The 17,166-nt window shown below is 37.7% G+C and overlaps 1 protein-coding gene across 2 annotated transcripts in view; it reads left to right on the top strand.

Moving 5' to 3' along the window:
- Nucleotides 1-17,166, top strand: part of SGSM2 (small G protein signaling modulator 2) — a 373,891-nt gene that overhangs the window by 334,625 nt on the left and 22,100 nt on the right. For both annotated transcript variants that reach the window (XM_063449885.1, XM_063449878.1), the window contains 4 exons: nucleotides 1,310-1,374; nucleotides 1,618-1,763; nucleotides 2,035-2,163; nucleotides 15,451-15,633. In XM_063449885.1, coding sequence (XP_063305955.1) covers nucleotides 1,310-1,374; nucleotides 1,618-1,763; nucleotides 2,035-2,163; nucleotides 15,451-15,633 — 523 coding nt within the window. The remainder of the gene's footprint in view (nucleotides 1-1,309; nucleotides 1,375-1,617; nucleotides 1,764-2,034; nucleotides 2,164-15,450; nucleotides 15,634-17,166) is intronic.

Below are 17,166 nucleotides of genomic sequence, written 5' to 3'. Positions count from 1 at the left end.
AAAATTGGTTGGAGGTAAGAGTACCCTTATAAAGTTCTAGCAAGGAGGGAGCCGGCAGCGCTACCAGCTCCCTCCTTGTAATAGAAACCATTCCTACCCTCCCCTTACATTAAAACCTATGGGGGTCACTGTGACCCCCATATTAATAAAAGGGAGGTTAAATTCTCCTGCATGCCCTACCAGTGGCTGCTCGCTGTCATTTAAAACTGGATATAAAAGTCAGTATTTACATAGCAGTGATAGAGAGCTACAGTAAGAGTATGTGTAACCAAAGATTATAGCAAAAGCTACAAAAATGTTGCAATATGAAAAAGTAAATATTTAGGTCCGTAACACAATAAGGCTTTGCTACTGTTTTAAATAGCTACTTTTTACACATACTGTTACTGTAGCTCTATCACTTCTATATAGGATCCTTTTATATCCAGTTTTAAATTGGTAATAATATTTGTTACAAGGAGGGAGCTGGTAGGGCTTTATTTTTTTTGCGCATGCGCACTGTTATTTTCTCTGTGCTTTGGGAATTAATTCTCCTGCAGCACGGAGTCTATTAAATGAACGAAGAAACTAAAAGGTAATGCATTCTGCATTTGTCCTTTTCGTTTAGTTTATATTTCGAAGTTAGGGCTTTCATTTACGTTTAAATAAAAGAAATCGTACAAAAACGAATGCACATGTCTAACAATTATACACAACTGGAGGGGTGGGAGAACTTTTGGCATGACATGTTAGCTTCTTACTGATGGTATGCATTGGTTTTTCAAACCTGAGGCTTGGTACCTAAAATGCCTAAAATTGAGCAGATTTACTGAATTTTCTAAGTGATGGGGCATGAAGCATGCACTCAATACGATACTGTTATTGCCAAGTATATTGCAGTGGATATCTATATGTGATGTTGTATGGACCCCAAGTGACAAACTGTTCCACCAGCAACGTTTGCCCATGGATGATTTTTTGTTTTTCTATTGTAATTTCCTTTCTTTTTATTTAAGTACCATGTATCCCCTGCTTTCTGTTTTTACTTTCTGTAAACCCCCCACCCATTTTACATTTTATTTTACTTTATTTTTTTATAAATAAAATATTATTTGGTAAAAAAAAAAAAAAAATACATGACAAATGTAAAGTGAAAAATAACATGACAGAGGAATAGACATTGTCTATGGGATTACAGATTAAAGAACAAAATAACACATTCAGCAAATATTGAAATAAACTGTGATATCAAGAATATGTATCCATACACATTGAAGGTTTATATCTACTATAAGGTACATGTCTAATTAAAACATTTGCTAATCTACAGAACGCCCCTCAAATTGTTGTGTGAAAACATGAAGAGACAGATTGTCTCCCGAGCTTTCTATGGATGTAAGTATGTTACCTTTATGCAAATATACAATAAAGGTTAAGAAGTTTTTCCAAAAAACATATAATATATATACATTTTTTAAATGTACTTATTTATTTTTACATGTTCTTCTTTAGTAGAGATTATTATAATTGAAAATCATTAAATAATCTACCAGTTTTTGCAAGGTGGAGGTGGGCATTTTGAGATTCCATCACAATGTCCCTTCGTGTCAGTTTGACAAATTTTCATTTTGTAAATAGGGCTGGCCTACTGCCGCCATCTCTCCACTGTCCGAACTCACCTGTCTGCCCTGGTCCATCACTCAATTATTCCACCTGACAAACCGGTGGATGCAACAGGAGGTTTGACCAAAGAAGTGTGGAGCAAGTATCAAAAGGACATGAAGGTAAAACAAGAGTCCTACAAATCTTTTATGGCACTTTTATTTTATTTTATTAATGGTGCTGCTATCAATATCCCAAAATATCTGGAAGATTCACATTCGAAGCTTAAATATTTAAAAATAAATTCCTCTTCATGATTCCATAATAATGAGTTTCAGTCTACTAGTCCCAATTCCTTACATTCTCTGATTGGGTTGGGAACTGTTCACATAAATAAGGATGTGGTGGCGATAGCAGCATTCTGAAAGTCCTGTATTTGTTACCAATGTGCAGAACTACAAGGAGCTGGAGTTGCTGAGGTTGGTGTATTACGGAGGCGTGGAACATGACATCCGAAAAGAAGTTTGGCCTTTTCTTCTTGGACATTACAAATTTGGAATGACCAAAAAAGAGATGGATCGGGTTAGTTGATTTAGTAATGATGTTTTCTATGCCGTCACTTTGTTTGGTATTGAATTTTTAGCACATTCAACTTTGTAGGTAAAAACATGTTCCCTCTGACCTCAGACCAGACAAAAATGTTAGTGGCCATGAGCTGTAAATAGCCATCTTTTAAAGCAGTGATAACTCAGTTTGTATGTGCTGAATTACTTTGGAACTAGTTTGGTTGTTAAACCTATACTCCATACAAATGTATTTGTAAACAATGGCTTGGTAGCCCTGCTTTGTGTTACAAAAATTGTTTAATTACATATTTATATTTCATAACAATATTTTATTACATTTCCAAGCATAAACTGCAATAAGAAAAATGTAGGGAACAAGGAATATAAACAATATAGCTTATATATAGGAGACAAAATCAAACATGATCTAAGTAGAAATAAGGGCATGAAAGAAAATATAAAGATAGGAGAAAGAAGTTCATGCCCTCGGGGTAGAAAAGTAGGGCAGGTGTTTGCCGAAAAAAGTTTCGTAGAGGGGGATTTTGCAATCATCAATCAGATGCAATCTGGGATAGAGGGCAGTCAATATTTGTTAAACTGTATATTTAAAATAGTGGATTATTAAGGGATTTAGACCAGGGCATTGTTGTATTCACTGAATGAAAAAGTGGCAAGCTGTTGAATCATAGAAAACGCATGGGTCTGACAAGTCCACGCATCAAAATAAAATATATCATTAGCAAGACTTCCAATAAGCAGTTCTGGTTTCTTGACTAAGGTCCCATTATTTATGGAATACATGATAATGATATTATCCATGTCCAGTTATGCCTAAGGCATTATGCGGGTTTCTTAATACATTCAATTTAAAGGATCACTATAGTGTCAGGAAAACAAACCCGTTTTCCTGACACTATAGCATCCTTAGGACCCCACCCTCAGGGCCCCCCTCCCGCTGAGCTGAAGGGGTTAAAACCCCTTCAGCCACTTACCTTAATCCAGCGCCGGGCTCCCTCGGCGCTGGAGACCTCTCCTCCCCCGCCGACTTCAGCTCCCGAGTGGAGTGGCATGCGCATGGGGGGCAAGAGCCGTACCCGCATTGAAACAGTCCATAGGAAAGCATTTCTCAATGCTTTCCTATGGACGTTCTGCACGCTGAATGCAAATTTCACATCCAGCGTCGCAGAAGTGCCTCTAGCGGCTGTCAGGAAGACAGCCACTAGAGGTTGAATTCACCCTGCAATGTAAACATAGCAGTTTCTCTGAAATTGGGGGACCTGGCACCCAGAACACTTTATTGAGCTGAAGTGGTCTGGGTGACTATAGTGTCCCTTTACTAAAATGAAATCAAAATACAGAAGCAAACCAATTAAAACCTCTGATATAGTACAGAAAATATGTTATACAGCTGTATACTCAGAATAAAAAGTAACAAAATAATAGTGCAACACTGTATAATAATGTTAACAGTGCCCCCACTTAATGTAGAACCAACAGACTCCACATGATATAGTGCCTTAAAGTTGCCTTCCCTTTCAAGGGAGGTTTGGATCCTCTATCGTCTTGTAGCTCTCGGGATCAAAATTAGGAATCGGGTAGGTAAATAAAAAAACTGATTTATTTGATATAAGAAATTCAATTGATAAAAATGTATAGAAGCAGTAGTAGATCACCGGTCCTACGCGTTTTGTTTCATTAGAATCTTCTGCAAGGACCAATTTCCATACAATTATAATGATAAAACATCATCAGTAACAATAAATCATCCTACTCATCCCCTAACCCCATCTTTTTAAATTGGGCTGTTTCTGATTTCCTCCAGTGTGTTTGGGGGAGTTCCCATCCATTCCGCCAATCGGTTCCTTTGATTCCTCCTCCTCACAGCTGGTTCGGTTTTCCAATTGCCACTGTGTGTTCTTCCTTGTTGTAAATCAATATCCGGCTTGCGTACCAATGCCTCCTTCCGTGCGTTCCAATTTCAAATCAAACTTTACTGTTCATGTTCTTCACGGGTATACAAAAAAATCTCGTAATTACTTTCTTTACTCTTTAATCTACTGAAAAAACAAAGTTGTAATCATCTTCATATATTTATTTTAGATAGTATCTTTTCTTATATATTTAGGTAAATCAAAGTGTCAATCAAAGTGCCGTGAATGTAGACCCATAACCCATCACACACTTATACTATATTGATAGTTATATAAATTGCCCCATCTGACAAGCCAAAATTACTGTCAATCGCATATTCCTAGAAATGAGAGTATGTGTGCTGGTGTGTCACTAGTACTGTCAATCTCAGAAAATATATATTAAAAATATATATATAATAAAAAACACAAAAATCTAAAAATGCAAAAAAAATAAAGAATATATATAAAATGTAATTAAAAAATTAAAATATGAAATATATAACAAAAATTACAAAAAGTACAATTGTAAAAATACAAAAATTCTGAAAAATTATAAAGTGTATTTTAATTTGTCCAGTGGGGCATGTGTACACACATCCATCTCCTATAATGTTCACAAAAAACAAACCAAATCAATGTCTACATTTAAGCCAATTGGCTCAAGTGTCTGCAATTTATGGATCCAAAAGGTCTCACGTTGGGACAAAGATCTCGGTCTGTCAATGGGGATCGATCTTTTAAATTCCTATACACAACAATTCCTTCAGATCAAACATTGGACAGGATTTGCAGTGTACTGGAACCTAATGGGACACAAGACCTTTTCTAATATTATTGGCGTGCTCCAGTATTCTAACAGTAAAGTATCGCTTGGTACGTCCCACATATTGCTTGCTGCACAGATACTTCAGTAGATACACCACATAGTCTGTGCGGTAATCAATCTGTGTCTTGATGGAAAATGTCTCTCCTGTTGTGGTACTTTTAAATGCTGTCGTTTTTAGCAATTTCATGGTGCGTCAAGCTTTACAGCTCCCACAACCTGTGAAACCTGTTTCTCCAGGATCTTTTCATTGTCTAGTGGTTTTTATACCTTTTACATAGCTGGGAGACAAATGTTTTTTAAATTGCATTTTTTTTTTTTAAAGATTACTGTGGGAGTTTTCCGTAAAATCGTACTTAACATAGGGTCCTGTAAGAGGATTGGCCAATGTTTAGCCAAGCCCCTTTTAATTTTCCAACTGTCCTTGTTATATCTAGTGATAAAACTCTGACTTTGAAACTTGGTATTTTGAATCTTATCTAGTCTATCCATAAGTAACGAGTTCCTTTATTTCTAGCTAATTTCATTTCTTTTTCTATGGAGTTCCTCTTATAACCCTTTTGTAGTAACTTGTCCTTAACGTGGTTAGCCTGCAATTCATAGTCCCGGGTGTCAGAACCATTCCGTCTCACTCGAGTGAATTGATTTCTAGCTACTCCTCTAAGCCACGGCTGGTGATGACAACTTTTATGATAACCGTAACTGTTGCCATCAGTTGGCTTGAGGAAGCAACGAGATCTCACGTTCTTATCCTTATTAAACAAAGTCACATCTAAAAAGTGAATGGTTTTATTACTCCACTCTGGGGTAAATTTTTAATTAAATGGATTCTGATATTGTACAAATGAATCAAATGCTTGAGGTGAACCCACCCCCCCAGATGATCAGAATGTCATCTATGAAACGCCACCATAGCACCAGGCTTGCCCTATAGTCATGGTCCGACCACACCCAAAGGTCCTCCCATTTCCTCATATATAAGTTGGCTTAATTTGGGGGCAAACCTGGTGCCCATGGAGGTCCCTTTAACCTGCAGAAAAAAATCTTCCATCAAAAAAGAAATAATTATGCTCCAGTATAAACATAACTGAAGTTAAAATGAAATCCCTTATCCTTGGTTCTAAATTCCTATCTTCCTTTAAGAAGCAAGTAATACCATCCAACCCCAGTTCATGGCTAATTATCGTATATAAAGATGTATCATCTAGGGTTGCCCACCTGTAGTTCTCCTCCCATTCTATATTTTCTAATTCCTGAAGGATACATTTGGTGTCCTTTATATACGGAGAAAACAATAACTATCCCTTACTGAGATAGTGAGTGATATACTAAAGTGCCTGAATAAAAGCAGCTCAACACAAAAAGTGGAATACCTTAATCCACAATAAAGTGCAAAATATAAGAATAAAAAGGTATAAACAATATACCAGCAAGTGGAGCGCTATAATGAATATTAATATAAATAATGAGGGGGTATACTCACCCCTCCAACATAGTGATACAATGTGTCCAAATGTACATACAAAGTAAAACAACAAAAAGAGAGAATATAGTGCAGATGGTTTACAAAAATAAAAAATGAATAATAGTAGCAATTGGTTGAAACCACTCACGTGGGTTGGAGCCTATAAGCTATTGGCTCCGTAAGTGACTCCTTTTTGCTCTTGAGGCAGCAACACACCCCTTTATCCCAAACGATGTTCTCCCGAAGATATGAAACAAGCAGAGAGAGAGAACCTCATAGGTGGTATTGTACAGATAGTGTATACAAAATAGTGAGATAGTAATTGTTATGCTCACCTTAGACAGAGCCTTGAATTCCTGGCTCTGAGGTTTGTTGGCAATATGCTAATTTATTGGGATAGCATTCCCCACATAGTGTTCCTGGAGGCTAGAAAGGACTATATGGACTGATATAAAAAATAACGATTTATTGTAGAGATAAAAAATAATAAAAACAATATTAAGACTTCTCAAAAGCATATAAGCTAAAAGGTAGAAAGTCCAAGTATAAAAGTCCAAAACTCCAGCTAAACGCGTTTCACTCTTGTATGAGCTTCCTCAGTAGCTGTGAAGTAGCCTCAGGAATCTTCCACTTTATAAGTGTTCTAAAGTTAATTCGGATCCTCCCTTTGGGGTCACAGGAAGTGTGATTATCCAATCATAAGGTCAGAGTCTCTTTCAAATTTCTTATACTGATCACCTGTAGTAAAAAAGCTTACATTGGCTGAATTGCCTGTCAATCAATTAAAAAACTTGATTAGAACGAATTCTATTGGTGGTTGGATGGGGCTTTCTTTTTCAAATTTCTTATATTGATCACCTGTGGTAAAAAAGCTTGCATTGGCTGAATTGCCTGTCAATCAATTAAAAAACTTGATTAGAACAAATTCTATTGGTGGTTGGATGGGGCTGTCATGCATAGCACTCATTATGGGCAGTGGTTGGCGGAAGTGACATCACTTCCGCCCTCCAACATCTTCCCAAATGTCATTGTTAATAATAAAATAAAAAAAATTAAAAAAAAACACAAAAAAAACATTATGGGCAGTGGTTGGCGGAAGTGACATCACTTCCGCCCTCCAACATCTTCCCAAATGTCATTGTTAATAAAAAAAAACAAAAAAAAAACGGAATGAATATTAACCCCTTCAGGACCGGCCTGTTTTTGCGATGTTTGTACGTTAAGGACCAGAGCAGTTTTAACACTTTTGTGGTGTTCGTGTTTAGCTGTAATTTTCCGCTCTCTCATTTACGGTTCCCATACAAGTTATATATTGTTTTTTTCACGACAAGAAGGGCTTTCTTTACATACCAGTATTTATATTATGTCATATATTGTATTTAAAAAAAAATAATAAAATATGGTGAAAAATAAAAAAAAAACATGTTTTTGGACTTTTACTTGAAAAATCTTTTACTTATCTACAAAAGCTAATGAAAAAAACTGCTAAATAGATTCAAAATTTTGTCCCGAGTTTAAAAACACCCAGTGTTTACATGCTTTATTGCTTTTTTTTGCAAGTTATAGGCCTATAAATACAAGTAGGAAATTGCTGTTTCAATATATATATATTTTAAATGTATCAATAGTGACATTGTTACACCGTTATCTGTCATAAATCCCCGAAACACACCTAACATGTACATATTTTTTAAAGTAGACAACCCAGGGTATTCAAAATGGGGTATGTCCAGTCTTTTTTAGTAGCCACCTAGTCACAAACACTGGCCAAAGTTAGCATTTATATTTGTTTGTGTGTTAAAAATGCAAAAAACGCTAACTTTGGCCGGTGTTTGTGACTAAGTGGCTACTAAAAAAGGCTGAACATACCCCATTTGCAATACCTAGGGTTGTCTTCTTTTGAAAATGGTATGCCATCATGGGGCTAATTCTCATTCCTTGGCTACCATACGCTCTCAAAGGCAACCTAACCAATCTGACAAATTTCAATAAAAAAAAAAAAAGTAAAATCAAGCTTTATATTTGACCCTGTAACTTTCACAAACACTATAAAACCTCTACATGTGGGGTACTGTTATACTCAGGAGACTTCGCTGAACACAAATATTAGTGTATCAGAACAGTAAAATATATCACAGCAATAATATCCTCAGTGAAAGAGCTGTTTGTGTGTGAAAAATTCAAAAAACTTCACTTTCACTGACAATATCATCGCTGTGATATGTTTTACTGTTTTGAAACACTAATATTTGTGTTCAGCGATGTCTCCCGAGTAAAACAGTACCCCCATGTACAGGATTTAGGGTGTCATAGAAAGTTACAGGGTTAAACACAGTGCTAGCAAATTAAATTATCTGGACTTTTGGCCTGGGTTGGCAGGCAGGTCCCTCAAATTGCAATCATTAAAATTACTTAATTAGGTAATAATATTACATAAATATGCACGTAGAATTTTAATATATATACATATTTATGTATTTGACGTCTACGTGTATATTTATGAAATTATTTATGTAATTATGTATGTGGACATATGTATATTTTGTATTATTTTTATTTATTTATTTATACATAGATATATATATCATTACATTCTAAGTGTATTTTGATATAAATATATATATATCAATATCAAAATACTGTTAGAATAAAATTGAATATATATATATAATTTTTTTTTAATTATTAAAAATTATTTTTATTTTTTGTTATTTATTTTTATTAACATATTATTTGTATTTTATAATAATATATATATACCATATATATAGTTATTATATATATATTGTATATATTCGTGTGTAATTTAAATATAAGTGTATTTTTATATTAATATACGTATATATAAATATAAAAATACACTTAGTGTGACATTATATATATTATATATATACATATATTATATATAGGTATAATACATGTATATATATCATATATATATACACATATTATTCTTTTTTTTACACTGATTTCTTTTTTTTTACACTTTATTTTATGATTTTTCACTTGCAGGGAGACTGCCTGTCAGCACAGACAGTCCCCCTGCAGGCAGATACACAGACCCCTATTGCGGTCATGTGATCGAGTGATCACATGGCCGTGGGGTCCTGATCTGCCGAGGGGGGACTGCCCGGGCAGACAGGCAGTCCCCCTGGACCGGGAGGAGAGCTGATCGCCGCCGTGGGACCGACGGCGATCAGGTAAGTTGCCCAAAACCGTTATGACGGTTCAGGACCGTCAGCGGTCCAAACCCACGTTTTACCGCTGACGGTCCTGAACCGTCAGCGGTCCTTAAGGGGTTAACAAAGTAAAATAAATAGATGGGTACAATAACAGAGAGGTATCCCTCAAATATAACATAAAATAAAAGGGATTACCAAAATGGGGGTCGATTAAAAACTTACTGAATGAGAGAGTGCAATCAAAACAAACTCCTCCCATTGGAATTCAAGACTTCATTTTTTAAAAGGACATAAAACCAAATGGTATAAATTTGCAGTTGGTGCAGATATAATATGATAGTGTTAAATATATGTTAAAGATAATTAAAGGAAATGACAATCATTTCCTTTAATTATCTTTAACATATATTTAACACTATCATATTATATCTGCACCAACTGCAAATTTATACCATTTGGTTTTATGTCCTTTTAAAAAATGAAGTCTTGAATTACAATGGGAGGAGTTTGTTTTGATTGCACTCTCTCATTCAGTAAGTTTTTAATCGACCCCCATTTTGGTAATCCCTTTTATTTTATGTTATATTTGAGGGATACCTCTCTGTTATTGTACCCATCTATTTATTTTACTTTGTTAATATTCATTCCGTTTTTTTGTTGTTTGTTTTTGATTAACAATGACATTTGGGTAGATGTTGGAGGGCGGAAGTGATGTCACTTCCGCCAACCACTGCCCATAATGTTTTTTTTGTGTTTTTTTTTAATTTTTTTAATTTTATTATTAACAATGACATTTGGGAAGATGTTGGAGGGCGGAAGTGATGTCACTTCCGCCAACCACTGCCCATAATGGGTGCTATGCATGACAGCCCCATCCAACCACCAATAGAATTTGTTCTAATCAAGTTTTTTAATTGATTGACAGGCAATTCAGCCAATGCAAGCTTTTTTACCACAGGTGATCAATATAAGAAATTTGAAAAAGAAAGCCCCATCCAACCACCAATAGAATTCGTTCTAATCAAGTTTTTTAATTGATTGACAGGCAATTCAGCCAATGTAAGCTTTTTTACTACAGGTGATCAGTATAAGAAATTTGAAAGAGACTCTGACCTTATGATTGGATAATCACACTTCCTGTGACCCCAAAGGGAGGATCCGAATTAACTTTAGAACACTTATAAAGTGGAAGATTCCTGAGGCTACTTCACAGCTACTGAGGAAGCTTATACAAGAGTGAAACGCGTTTAGCTGGAGTTTTGGACTTTTATACTTGGACTTTCTACCTTTTAGCTTATATGCTTTTGAGAAGTCTTAATATTGTTTTTATTATTTTTTATCTCTACAATAAATCGTTATTTTTTTATATCAGTCCATATAGTCCTTTCTAGCCTCCAGGAACACTATGTGGGGAATGCTATCCCAATAAATTAGCATATTGCCAACAAACCTCAGAGCCAGGAATTCAAGGCTCTGTCTAAGGTGAGCATAACAATTACTATCTCACTATTTTGTATACACTATCTGTACAATACCACCTATGAGGTTCTCTCTCTCTGCTTGTTCCATATCTTCGGGAGAACATCGTTTGGGATAAAGGGGTGTGTTGCTGCCTCAAGAGCAAAAAGGAGTCACTTACGGAGCCAATAGCTTATAGGCTCCAACCCACGTGAGTGGTTTCAACCAATTGCTACTATTATTCATTTTTTATTTTTGTAAACCATCTGCACTATATTCTCTCTTTTTGTTGTTTTACTTTGTATGTACATTTGGACACATTGTATCACTATGTTGGAGGGGTGAGTATACCCCCTCATTATTTATATTAATATTCATTATAGCGCTCCACTTGCTGGTATATTGTTTATACCTTTTTATTCTTATATTTTGTCCTTTATATACGATTTGGATTTCTGGGCAAATTGATGCAAATATGAATCCACAAAAGCTAAGAGGTTTGCTGTTATTGAATTTATCCAACTTATAATGGGCCGTCCAGGAGGAAAACATAAGAATTCATTCAACTTGGGCAAACCACAACAGCGGAACAAACCAAGTAATAACATATAGGTTATGACAATGTCATGACATTCAGAGTACTTGCACATTTTTTGCTTTAAAAGTAGATTATAACATGCTTGTCAGGTATGTATAGGTTGAATGAACATGGAACAGTTAGCTGTCTTGGGAGAAGGTCCAGACAGATGAGATAAAAATAAAAATGTATACATGAAAACAGGAGAAGCTAAAACATGCTAAAGAAGCCTAGCGTTATCGATTTCTTGTGGTCTAAAAGAGAGTGTATGCATGCTGCAGAAAAGTTAGGCGTGTTAGAGTGAGAAGCTTCTCTATGCTTAAGACATGTTAGGAAAAAAAAATAAAAGTAAACAAGCTTAATCTTGTAGCCAGTGCCAAATAAGGAAATACCACTGGGTTTATGTGCAGTGTCATAGTATGCCAGCATTTAAAGCATAATATCTAACTTGTATATCTGCATCATGTCAGGCTAACATCAGCTAGACCACTATACGAGTATGTTAGCCATTGCCTAACGGTGGAAAATCCCTTGTCTGCCCTCAGAAATAAGCTCCCCCACAGTGCCACAAGCAAACAGTCAGCCTATGCCCAAAACCAGGCAGGCAAGCATAGGGTCTGGAGGTTCACAGTAGCCACGAAAGAGTCCTGTAGGGAGTCCATGCAGCCAAGTAGGTGCAGGTGGTGGTCGTCAAGTTCACGCCAGGACACAGCACTCTTCAGGCCCCAGGCCTTTTTGAGGGTCTGCATCTGAATTCCACAGGCCTTGGTCTTCTCGGGGACCATGTCCTTCCCCTAAACTGGGGTATGTGGGGGACCTATATGTTGTAAGCCGCCGGCGGCATGTGATCCTCCGCACATGTGGGCGATGCTGTAAGGCTGTGCCTTGTGTGACTCTCGGCCATGAGGCAAGTGGCAGTGTTAGGAGGCTTGTAATGGCAGGAATCCCTTGTTGAAACTTGATATGCCTCATTGGCTCACTTTCCTCGGCACCCCCTGGTGCCATGGCAATCTGGTTCGGTGATCTGCCTGAATCCTCGCCCAGAAGGACTGTAAGATTGCATCAAGTTGGAGCAGGATGCTTACCGTACAGCTAGAGAGAGGCCCCTGAGGTGAGCTCATGCTTTGTCCGGCTGGTGAAAGGGGCGACGCCATCTTTGGTGCAGGTGCCTGTGGTGTGCTGCAAGGAAGTGCAGGCTGAGGGGGCGAACACACCGCCCAGTTGGGACCGGGATTACCCCCGCCGGCCTAGATGGGGGGTAGGAGTGCAGCTCCGACTAGTTACCAGGTAGGAGTCCAGGAAGACCAGCTGGATCTCCCCAGCTCTCTCCATTGTAGGCCTGCAGCAGGGCACCTCTGGCCTCCAACAACATGCCGTCTTGAGTAAGGTATCAATGTACGCAGGAGTAGACACCCGACTTGTGAGGTAGCTAATGTGGAGTATAGCTGCTCAATTTCTGGGGTAAATGGCCCCAAATCAGCCCAGGATTCGGGAACCCAGGCACCACACATCTGCTTTGCTATGTGGCTAGACTCCGCCCCCCCCCCCCTCCTTTCCTTATTTTACTCATTTCTCCATCTACCAATTTCTCAAAAACTTCCAAAAAGGACCTTTATCTTCACATTTCATACCTCTCTTTCATACCTGTCTCCAAGATAGACATTTCCATATTGGATAGAGTTAAACCAGATAGATTAAAGATGCCTTTGGTAAAATCTGCTCTCTTTCTGGATGTTTGTTGCATCTTCCTCGACCCTCATTCTCTTTATTGTTACTGTTTTGATGTTCATTGTCTGAAAGTAGTTGGTAATCGTTGTCCCTTTTTGGTTTTGTCCCTTTTCTAAAAAACTCACATTTCCTTCCCTTCTACTCCTATCTGGATTGGGAATATTCTCTACAGCTTGTGCATATGATTTTTTCCTTATTGCCCCTCTTGATGGGCTAATATCTCCTCTTCTTGGGGTGAGTCTCTCTTGATAGTTTTTACCCTGTAATTGGTGTTGAGGTCTGGAGTTAAACGATTAATGGGGTGAATGTATTTGGGGAGAATTTTTTTCCGACAGTTCCCTTCTCCTTCTATCTTTATTTCTACTTAGGGGGGTTCTCTGATCTAACCTTTTCCGGTCATGTATATGATCTCCCTGTTTTTTTACTTACTCTTTTGTTTTGTATAGAAAAGGTGTTAAACATTTTGCCCCCCTTATCTCTTTTATATTTTCTGCTTTTTTTTTCTGCAATTTTTTCATCACGATTTTTTTATCTTATTGTACATTTATTCCTCTTTCTCTTTATATTCTTCTCTTTATATTCCCTCTTTATCAAAGGAATTGGTGAACTCCGGTTGTTCTAAATCTTGTTCTATTTTTTCTCCCTTTTCTGTAGAATATTCAATTATTAAATTAATTAATTGAGGTGAACAATTAAGCAGAAATTATTCCCATTTTTGTAGAAAGATCTCATTTTCGATTCTTAATCCCCTCAGGATTAAACTTTCCTTTATATAGTTTTGAAGGAAAGACCTACCACCACTTTCTCGTTTCACTACTCAACAATTTCTCTTTTGTTTTCAAATATTCAGCTAACCATTGTAGTGATTGGGGTTTTCCCCAATCTTGAAATAATGCCTCAAAATTTGTTTGCGTGCCCTTTGTATGTTTGTTAAATAATTAGGGCTACTCGCTGTGACAAACTCCCCTTTTTCTGTGAGTTTGCCACGAGTTTTTGGAGCCCTGCAATATACCTTGCCCAATACACTTTAAAAGGCTCCATTCATGTAATGTAAGTACTTTTGTACTCCACAAAGAGAGACTGACCGCTGGCCCTAATTCCCTAGAACTGTTTTGGGCATGAAATCGTGCATGGGGTCGGTCAAAAGAGACTTCCAGGAATTTCCTGAACCCCTGATCTGATCTGGGTGATTTTTGGATATGTTGCACACCCAGATCAGGGCTACATATGTTATGTTTTTGGTTTTTTCTGTACTTTGGGGAAAATGTGTGTTTTTCTGCTTGTGCATAATTAGGTTATTCTATTAGCCACTTTAATTATATCCCAGGCAGAGGTGAGGATTGTTTGCTGTACATGGGAGTGTCACAGACTGTACGGTTGTTCTTATTGGTCTGTACATTTGAGAATGCGGTGTTCCATCAAGTCCAGGGGTGTGCCTCTGGCCTGAGGAATTGTATATAAGCAAACATGTATCAATAAAGCCTCGAACTTGTTCTACCTTTCATGAAGTTTCGGCTCATGTTTGGGGGATTGGAGAACTACCTACACTCTGGGGACTGCTATAATCACTATACTCCCCAGGGTATAATCACTGAGCTCTTGTAAGAGCTGTTCCTGTTCCTGCTGTCTGGACGAAGAGAGGTCTACCTAATGGAAGCTTGATGCTGGTCTTGGGTCCAGAGTGGGTGGAAGACGGCGAGACCCCAACCAAGCTGCGGCGGTTCGTGGGGTCTGCTGTGGTCATGGTGTCTAGTGGAGTGCTTGGAGCCCTCGGAAAGCACTAGGAGCATATGTCGGCGGAGGTACCCAACCGAGGTACAGGAAGCTCTGTTACACTTGCCATAATGTAATTCAATATCAAAGGAATCTCTAAATACAATTCAGGAGACTATAAATTCAGGGAATAAACAACATAAAATAAAAAACTATCCACTACACACCAAAAAGTGCAATATATGGAAAAATATAGCTTCTTATCTTATATATACAGCTTCTCAAGGTCCCTTCCCTGGTGGTAACCTCACATAATGTTATTTTCAATTAAAAACTCTGCCAAGAAGCTTACAATCTAAAGAGTTAATTGTTGTTAGTTATTTTTTGAGTTCTCACAATAATCACCTTCATTTTATACATAATAATAATATTTTTTTTCACCAGGTTGACGAGGCAATTGCTTCCAGATACCAGAAGGTCATGGCGGAATGGAAAGCCTGTGAGGTGATAGTGAAACAGAGAGAAAAGGAGTCACACTCTGCTATATATGCTAAGCTCTCCTCTGGCAGTAGCATTGACAGCCATGTGCAGCGTTTGATACACCGGGACTCTACCATAAGTAACGATGTAAGAAAACTTGCTGCTTCACAGTAGACATCCGAAAAACCATGTCCAACAGTTCCAACTAACTCTTCTAGAGCTCTAAGTCCTAATATCTGCTTCTTGTCTTAAATGTTCTAATAGTTCAATGTTTATCTCGGTATTTCAAATTGGGTATTGAATACACATAAAGCAATTTGTCTTTGTAAGTACTAGATGCATTTACTTAAAGGTCAACTCAAAACTATTTTTAATATAATAATCCTTTCATTAAGTTTTGAAAGTACGGTAAGTTGAATAATGTATATGTAAAACAAAATGAGAAAAATGCAACCCTGCCTTTAGTATGACAGGACCCTTCAGCCACATACATGTACCTTGGGTCAAACAGTGCTTGACAGCTAACAATTAGTCTCTATGGTCTTCAGGGCTGGGCTAGGAAAAAATAAATTTAAACACAGCAGCCCCTCTAAGCAGGGGGCGGATCAGAGAAAAAGACTGCAGAGTGCAAGCTAATTTAATAACATGCTTGTGCTGTGTTTCCTTGCAACTTGTCTCTGGTGTGTCTATAAATGGGATACCAAAAGACAAAAGGGACAGGAAAGAATATTGTGCATGTGTTTTGAGCCTACTTGTGGGATTCCGTGTGTGTAGTGAGCTGATTGTGGTGTGGTATTGTGTAGTAATGTCAGTTTTAGTCGTGTTGCTTTTGTGGTATAATGTAATGCATGTGTGGCTAGGGACTGTAGAGCGTGTGTATAGGGGATGTATCAAGTTTGTGCATACAGCTATAGTGTGTGTATGTGTGTATAGGTGATGTAGTGTTTGTAGGGGTTGTAGAGAGTGTGTGTTTAGGGAATGTAGTATGTATTTGCTTACAAGGAATCTAGTGTGTGTGTGTATAGGGGATCCAGAGTGTATATGTAAGGAATGTAGTGTGTGTATGTGGTGCAGTGTGTGTGTGTGTGTATGTATAGGGGTCTAGTGTGTTTTTGAAGTACCCAGAATGTGTAAAGGAGATCTAGTGAGTGTGTGTATATAGCTGTGTGTGTGTGTGGTGTTAATGTGTGTGTGTGTGAGGGTGATGTGTGTGTGTGTGTGTGTGTGTGTGTGTGTGTGTGTGTGTGTGTGTGTATGTGTATGTGTGTGTGTGGGGGGGTAATGTTGGTGTGAGAGTGCTGTGTGTTAGGGTAATGTGTGTGAGGGTGATGTGTGTGAGGGTGATGTGTGTGAGGGTGATGTGTGTTAGGGTGATGTGTGTGAGGGTGATGTGTGTTAGGGTGATGTGTGTGAGGGTGATGTGTGTTAGGGTGATGTGTGTGAGAGTGCTGTCTGTTAGGAAGGATTGTGTGTTGGGAGGAAAAAAAAACAACAACAAAAACCAGGAATTATATCCCTTCTTATCTTTAGCCTGGGAGGGGGAGGGTGGTCCGTGCTGCCATCCCTGGTGGTGCTAGTGGTGAGTGAACTCTAACCTGTGGAAAACATTGTATACTTTTAATGCTCTGGGTGACATCTATCTCTATGTCTAATTATTATATATCACTACTAAGACTCTTG

Source organism: Pelobates fuscus, chromosome 1, assembly GCF_036172605.1.
Source record: "Pelobates fuscus isolate aPelFus1 chromosome 1, aPelFus1.pri, whole genome shotgun sequence".
NCBI classification, from domain to species: domain Eukaryota; kingdom Metazoa; phylum Chordata; class Amphibia; order Anura; family Pelobatidae; genus Pelobates; species Pelobates fuscus.
This window is presented reverse-complemented; position numbering and strand designations above follow the sequence as displayed.